Consider the following 8,404-nt stretch of genomic DNA (forward strand, 5'->3'; position numbering starts at 1 on the left):
TGTAGAAGAAGGCTCGTTCTATAAAACTGTTTTGGTTTCAGGCGTCTCTTCCGACCTCTTCATTGCGTGTTTTACGCTCGATTGTAGCGAATTTTGGAAAAATCGCATACTTCCTCTTTTTTTCCTGCAATGACTATGAAAGTTACGTGTCTGGCGATTTTTCCTGTTGAAGTATTCCTTAGGGCCTTGACAGGAAAAAATATTCATTAAAATTTAATGGTTTGATTTTCCACAAAAAAATCGCGAATTAGGAGGAAAATTGCGAAACTTCCGGCCTTTGTATACCAGCACCGATTACAGCACGACAACCTGGATTTGAGCGCCGTGTAAAGCACGGTTTCCTCTATACGCAAAAGAAAACCGCACAGTTCTAGGTGCTTTCTATGAGCCGCAGCTGCCGTTCACGCCATGCACGGTTTTCGCCAGTGCTGCGAACTTTGCTCGTGTCTAGCACCCGCCACATTGATATTTGGGAAGAAATGTTTCGTGGTGTGTCGTTTTGCACTATTAGGGACTGCTAAAAAAATTTTCGTAAAAATTCGCGATAGTTTTGTGAGGGCCGAGCAGGTCCGCTGGATGATTTCGCGTGGAATCGCCCAGATGACATGTACCTCTAATGCATCCTGGTTCAGTCGAGCTGTCATGAGGTACTTCAGTCCACATCCTGACGTAAGGTACTCGTTGGTACTACTACTACGTAAGGTACTGCGTTGTGTAGTGCGTAGTGTTGCTTTGATTGTCACCTTTGTAGGAGCCCGAGAGGGATGAAGTGAACAGCCCGAGTGACAACAACAACTGGTTCATTGGACGGGATCGCCTAGGTTGCTATAGGTCAACGGCAAGCCCTATCACCACCACCACCGCTATAGGTCACGCGCTCTGCGCTATCTTCGTCATTGTCCATGCTGACGATATGCTACATAGCCCCCCCCCCCCCCCCCCCCCCGCTCCAGAGACGGCGAAGAGACATCTGACCAACGAACGTGTTTGGTCTTCGGCGGAGAAGGCGTCGTCAAGGGAAAGACAGCAGCGGCTAGGCGCTCGTTGTCGACAAGGGGGTCTACAGGCGGTCAATGCTGACTGTGTCCTTACGGCCGTTTACAGAGATGGTGAAATGCTTGGGTGAACGGGACAAGACGAGGTGCGGACCAGAATATAGAGGGTGAAGGGACTTCCGCGTGGCATCCGTTCGAAGATACACGTGAGACGCCGTGGCCAATTCGTGGGAAACGTGATGCGGGCGGTTGGAGGGTACACGGGTATCCGTGGGACGAATCTGAGCGATGGTATGGCGGCGGCGACCGATGTATTCGGGCGCGGCTGTGGAGGGCTGAGCTGACGGATGGAACAGTTCGCTTGGGAGTCGAAGCGTGGTGCCAAATACAAGCTCAGCACTGCTGCATGAGAGGTCTTGCTTGACGGCAGAACGGACTCCGAGGAGGCTTATGGGGACGATGTCAACCCCGCTGGTATGGTCTGCGTGAGCCACGATGGCTGCCTTGAGCTGCCTGTGTAACCGTTCTACAAGGCCGTTGCAAGCAGGGTGGTAGGCGGTTGTGCGGCTGCGAGATGTCCCCAAGAGCGTCGTGAAGGCGGCGAAAAGGTGCGCTTCGAATTGACGACCTCTGTCGGTGACTATTTTAGATGGGACACCAAACCGAGAGATCCACGATGAAAGGAAGGTGGAAGCGACCGTTCGCGCTGTGGCGTCAGGCATTGGTGTGGCTTCAGGCCATCACGTTCGGGTCCCCAAATATGTAGGAGCCCGAGAGGGATGAAGTGAACAGCCCGAGTGACAACAACAACTGGTTTATTGGACGAGATCGCCTAGGTTGCTATAGGTCACGAGACTGGGTACGTCGAGACTGGGGGGTACCCGGGTTCGAATCCCGGTGCCGGCTGTGCTGTCTGGGGTTTTTCCTGGGTTTTCCTCAGACGCTTTCACACATATGTCGGCACAGTTCCCCTAGAAGTCGGCCCAGGACGCACATTTCCCCAGGGCGTCAGTCGTGACGTTGCCCACATACGTGAGGCCGACAACGGCAAGCCCTTTCGCCATCACCACCACCACCGCTATAGGTCACGCGCTCTGCGCTATCTTCATCATTGTCCATGCTGACGATATGCTACACCTTCAACCCGTTCGATGTTTGTGTTGTCATATAGTTATCTGCAGCTTCTCCCCACGGCTGGTTATTTGACACTTCTTCCCATTCGTAGATGAAGCTTAGAAAATTCTCAAGTACCTATTCAAAAGATAAAGTGACGGAAGTTTTTCAGCTGTGTTTGCATGCTTAACTTCACCTGGTCTGTTCTTCCCCTTCATATCAAGCAAAGTGACTAAGTGGTCATGATGTGGCCTACTACTGACTGCACTATATTTGACAAATTCCGTCGAGTGGAACGTTAGGCAAAAAATAAAAGAAAACAACTATATTGTGCATGTTTTGTAAAACGTGTTGCCCCTCATTTCATTGCACTCTGCTAATATATAGGGTTAATGATGTGCCCTAGCCACTGCTCCCAGCTCATAATAAATGAGCACACACCCAAAAAATAAATCCCGAACACTTTATGCACAGAGCAACTGGACATATTTCTTTTCACCTGGTGGTGATGTAGGTTGTTACTCAGTGCCTGTCCTGGTGTCCTTGAATTCATGACATCTACCAGTGCATTGATATGCTTTATGAATGCAATGGAAGGCTGGCAGTCCACTAGATCTGGGTGCTCTGGCATGAAGAGTTCCATGGCCTTTGCAACGCTATCACCAAAGAACTGGGAGCAAAAGTTAGCCTGGTTAATGTTGCATGAGAAAGAAAAAATAAATAAAAGTCATGCAAGGCCCAAGGCACCAAGAAACCAATGAGGTGTTCTCTCTTTTGCTATCACTGATTTGTTCTTTTGCTCAACTTGCTGCTCTATATGTGCCTAGAAAGCATCCTCACTCAACAATGCCAAATAAGCAATGTATCAATTTACCCTAGTGAATGGATATATTAGCAGACGAAATTAACATTATCAAAGAAACACTCACTTCAAATGTCATGGCCACATTCATTTTCTGAAATGGGCGTGGATTCACATGATCTTGTGTCAATTTGGGACAAGCCTTTAGAGTGAGGGCCTTATGTTGGTCCATTTGCACCACAGCTTCCCAGTGTTTCATGCTGACAATGCCACATGGTGTCTGGAATTTTAGGAATTAGGAATTTTGTTTCTATTGCATGACGCACCGTCTGTTGTTACAGCATCCACCTGAAGGCCATTCCTCTCCAACAGCAAGATGCACTAAAGGATCAGCCTGTGCAGTACATCTCCTGGAGCACTGCCTTTGCTCAGGAAGCATGGTAGAGCCTGCACCCACTTCCTTTAAAGGAGCATGGAAATTATCGTAATAAAATATGACGGGAGAAGTAGAAATTACGATTCTGAGCCCTGTGATACATATTCGCACAAAAAGTTTGAGCATAGCGCGCAATCCTGGGACGCGCGAGGGAGCTTTGACTCTCGCGGCAGAAATGCTCCCTCACTCGGCTGCCAGCCGCTGACGTCATATGGCCGCGCCGTCATTTTCTTTCTTTTTTTGCGATTTCTCCGGCGTTGCAGCGCCGGCAAGCCGACCGTGCAGGAAGCGGTGTTGTTCATCGAACGTCGTGGAAAGGATAGGTGATGAACTGAACACTCTTTAGGCGACACACCTTCTCTTCTTGACGAAACGTTTTACAGAGTTGGAGCCTAAGCTCCGCCAGCTTCGATTTCGCCACACGAATGTACCGGGGGCTGGTAAGTGATGCTGCTAAGTGTGAACGAACATTTGGATTGAAATATAGTGCTTCTTCTTGGTTACAAATGCATAGTCGTGAAGACGCGGCGCAGTGACCAGTGTTTTCACTTGAAGAGGTCGTTGACCATCATGACTTCTCCGTGTTGTGGTCAACACTATGGGCTGTGAACCGCATGGACACTGGCATCTCTGAGGCGAAAGAGCGGACCGATGGATGCATAGCTGTAACATTGCGCTTACCATATCTTACTGATACCAGGAGCGCAACGTCTCCGCAAGCACAACAACATGGATACCAAAATAAAGTCAGTAGAATTCATATCTGCTAGCGATCTGTGGGAAACCCCAAAACACATGGCCAAGTAAGCATTTTCTTTTTTTAATGGTCATACGCGGCACACAACAATGACACATGGAATTAATCTCCAACTGACAGGAATGTATTTAGTCGTATCATATATATGCTCCACATACAGGCACAATACTGTTCACTAATTAACGACACCTCAGCACAATCGGAACAGAAACCACAACCGCGTACGATCCACCTCAACCCGGGCCGTCACGGCAACACAGAGGCCTAGCCACACTTTTTACACTGCCCGCAGTCTTGTTTTATGCAAAACGTACGAGACAAATCATGTAAGAACGCAAGTGAATGTCAAACGCAAATAAATAGCAACAGCGTCTCAGTCGGTAAGTCGCCACGATTCCAGAGCTAGCTGACGATGCTGGCGGGGAGCGGACGCTTCCGGCAGCCAATGAAGTGGCCGGCCGCCTGACGTCATCACACGCCAGACTCGGCTTGGGGGAGACTGTCGCCGCGGAGCGCGTTCTTGCAAACTAATTTTCTCAGGAAATTCGCGCTTTTCCAAGGAAATATTTTGCGTCACAGTTTATGAAGGTAGTATGTTCATATCAAGCGGTGAAAAAATATATGTTCCACATGATTTCCATGCTCTGAAACATGAAGACGAAAGCATGGTCTCCCTTCTGGGCTTTCTGCCTTTCTGGGTTGTACTTCGCAAGGTTTGCGAACCCGTGGACCTTGAGCGTTGCCTTGTCAAGGGAAATAGCCTCTGTGAGTTTCATTTCGTCCACAAGCAGTACTCCTGGAATTTTTTTAACAGTATTAGCCATTGGATCCTTTTCTTTTGCCAACAAAAGAGTAGCCTTAGTACAAGGCCATGTAAGGTAAGCTTGAGATAACACTATGCAAATAAGTGCAACACATATAAACAAAAACATGTTCAAGTCTGTGTTGTTGCGAGTGCTTTCATGTGTTTTGCTGCCCATGTTTTGCTGTGTCCCAGTCACTACCCACTCCACCACAGCACAGCATATGTGTAATATTTATACAGGTAATTGTGAGGAAATGGAGGAATTAGTTTACTAAATTGGCTATACTTTTTTTGGTAGCTAACACTACTTTCTGTGGGCATGGATCTTTCAAACTAGTAATAAGCACAGCCCTGACTGTCAAGACATCACCCCTAAGCTTGTACAACATTCTAAATTTGTATAGTCCACATATGAAACTACAGTTGGTTAGAGTAAGAAAGGTACCATGTTTCTCCTCAGGGGCCATGTTCTCCGTCTTGGTTCTGATGTATTGAAAAACACTGTAGATAGACTACAGTCCATAGACTCCTTTCAGTTTGCTTATGTAGGCATTAATAGTGTATATAGAAGGTAGAGGAAGAAGGTCACGAGCCCTCATGTGCTTGTAGAGCTTCGGGCTTTTTATTCTCATCAGGAGACACTCGTATATCCATTCGATTGTGTATCGACGTCCTTTAGGGCCCTTTTTCCTTGCTGCGTCTAAGCATGCTGTCCGGCTAGTCGTTGGAGGTCAGGCAGGCCACATTCAGCCTCTTCCAAGGCCTGTTCTTTCACTATGGCACACTGCCCTTTTATCTTGTTTACCTCTTGCTTCAGTTTAAGTGTCTAGAAAGGCCAATTTTTTGTCAACCTTAGAATAAAATTTGTAAGTGAAAAGAATTACATACCAGTTTCTTCAGGTAACGCCTACTCCGAAGCAGATTTGCCTTAGTGTGCTTTGCAGGTCTTCCTCTGCCAATGTTCCTTGCACGCTTCTGTTGGTGTGTTTTGTCGGATAATTTCTCGCCCTCTTGACGGCAGGACATGCACCTTTGTATTTTTTGGCCTGGGCCGTTACTGCCTTTTACCACTATGAAGCCACGACATTGCTCTGAATGTCTGAAAGTGAGAAACCCTTGTTTAGACTAATTTTCTAAAGCAGTATGAGAATGCAGTACCTATCACTGTGGTAATATTCCAGGGCAGGTACCACGTTCATCGATTAGCTGTAGTGCAAGTGTGATGTCTGAGATGGTTCGTGGTGTTTCAAATGGAAGTGAGATAGTTGTATCATTTTCTCTTTCACAAATATTTTCACTTCAGGCTTGTCTGTTACTATAAGACGTTTTGTCACATCATATTCTCTGTTCACATAGACAAATGCTTTTGTTCATCACTGCTGATAGCCCACTGAGTGTTATGCTTTTCCACGTCCTGAAAGTCTCGTATCAGTACATCGATCAGAGTGTCTTCAGCAACAGTAGCCTGTTGGGCAGTTTCCTCAACTTCTGTTCCAGGGAAGCCACTGTCATGATGGGAACAGCTAGGAGTTGGCTCTTGATGTTGCTGTTTGCGTTGTCGTTTCTCTGGTGACCCTCTTGGAGCAGGTGGTTTCCTTTTCTTTTTGGAACTGCTCAGATATGAAGGGAGTCCAGGAAAGAGGCATGGGACTGCTGCTTCTGTTAGCACAGGTCGCGTGCGCTCCATCTTGTGCACAGTTCCATCTTTCAGGACTGTAGTGTAGCAGCGTTCAATGTCATCTTCTTGGAAGTGAAGCTCACAAACTTCACACAAACTTTTGTGTGAAGCGCACAAACTTTTTCTGTAAACTGCTTGTCAAGCCTCGGAATTTTTCTCTGCCATATCTGAAGGATATCTGAGTTCTGCATGGTGAATATTGAAGCTGCGACATTTTTACCTAGCATGGCCAGCATGTGTAGCATGGGAACTCGTTACTTCAGACTGGAAATAGCACCAACCAACGTCTACCAAAAAGAGTCCCTATGTTTCGAAGCCCGTTCGTCTTCTACTTTGGGGATGACTAAAATGGTAGTGTGAAACGACTTGTATACTAGCAGACTGTCGTTTACAGGTCAGGCGACGCAGACCGTGGACGTATGCACTGGGCAGCGGCCCGACGGACCAGTTGACATTTCCTGGGATTGATTGAATGTGAGAAAACACGAGGCAACTTCAGTTTCACCGTATACAGGAAACAGACTCACACTGGATAGTATCTCAACTTCAATTCAAACCACTCCACCTCTCACAGGGCACCTGTAGTGTCGTCTCATCTATGTAGAGGAAAGAAAAATCTGAGCAGTGTTGAAGAAATGCTACACACGACTGGGTCACAGCCCTGGATCCTCAGGCCACCCTTGGACGACCAGCCTCCACATCAAGCTAAGCGTGCCCCCGTTCCCATATGTAAGACGCATCAGAGGAGCCCTTTCTCGAATTTTGGGGAAAGGAATCAACGTTTCCCACAAGCCTGTGCCACAGTCAGCCATTGTATTCCTCAGCCACCCAGGAGAGAGCACAAGGTGTCGTGTACAAGATTCCATTTTACCATGTGTGACTCGTCATATGTGGGGGAAACAAAGAACTTGCCAGAAATATTAAGGCAACACAAAAACGATGTCCAAAAAGCAGACTTGGAAAGAATTGCGCTGGCGGAACACTGTCAATGCCTGACCACGTCATCGACTGCGGGAACACAGAAATCCTGGAATGTGAATCCACCCCACATTCAATCGACCGCAGGAAACATCTGTCCGGAAACCGGTCCGTCGGGCTGTTAACGAACGCATACGTCCACAGCCTCCATCAACTGACCTCAAAACGACCGTTTGCTTGTATAAAAGCTGTCTCCCATGACCATTGTAATCGCCCTTATGAAGAAGCCTAACGGGCTTTGAAACATCGGGACCCTCCTTTTGGTGTACCTTGGTGAGTGCTATTTCCAGTCTGGATTACTATGACCTAGCCAGACATATTGGTGTAAAACCTTTTCATGTTCATATTAGCTACTGTTTTCATTTTGGTGATATTTGCCTGATACATAGTTATGTAAAATGTGTTGCAATGCCACATCACATAATTCCTGCAGCAAATTCTGGTCACGGCTATATGATTATTTCCTTTTCTCTCATTTTATTCAGGTCCAGGTCCAAGAGGACATCTTTTGTTTGTTATGGGATCCAGCAAAAGCAAGCTACATGTGTTCAAATGGAGAAGGGACGAGACGCAAGCTACCTGCTGCCTAGCTTTTTGTCTCAGGGTTCCCTCAGTATGCATGAAATATTTTGAGCCTGCTGATACCTGTTGTTGAGATGTGCAATGCAAACAATATTTGTTTGTTTTACAGACAACCGTGGGAAATAAACCATATTTAAAAGTGTTTTAGTTTGTGTTACTATCTGCTACTGTCTGTACGTATTTTCCAGCTTACATAGCTCATTAAAGTGTCCCATATTACAATTATGAGATAAAAATGCACTAGCAGCACCACTGAGC

The 8,404-nt window shown here is 46.8% G+C and overlaps 1 protein-coding gene across 1 annotated transcript; it reads right to left on the reverse strand.

The window, feature by feature from the left end:
• Window positions 1-1,060: 1,060 nt before the first annotated feature.
• On the reverse strand, window positions 1,061-1,717 carry LOC135384456 (uncharacterized). Its single transcript, XM_064613658.1, has one exon. The coding sequence runs from the start codon at window positions 1,715-1,717 to the stop codon at window positions 1,061-1,063; it is 657 nt and encodes a 218-aa protein (XP_064469728.1).
• Window positions 1,718-8,404: the final 6,687 nt, after the last annotated feature.

Source organism: Ornithodoros turicata, chromosome 1, assembly GCF_037126465.1.
Source record: "Ornithodoros turicata isolate Travis chromosome 1, ASM3712646v1, whole genome shotgun sequence".
Taxonomy (NCBI): Eukaryota; Metazoa; Arthropoda; class Arachnida; order Ixodida; family Argasidae; genus Ornithodoros; species Ornithodoros turicata.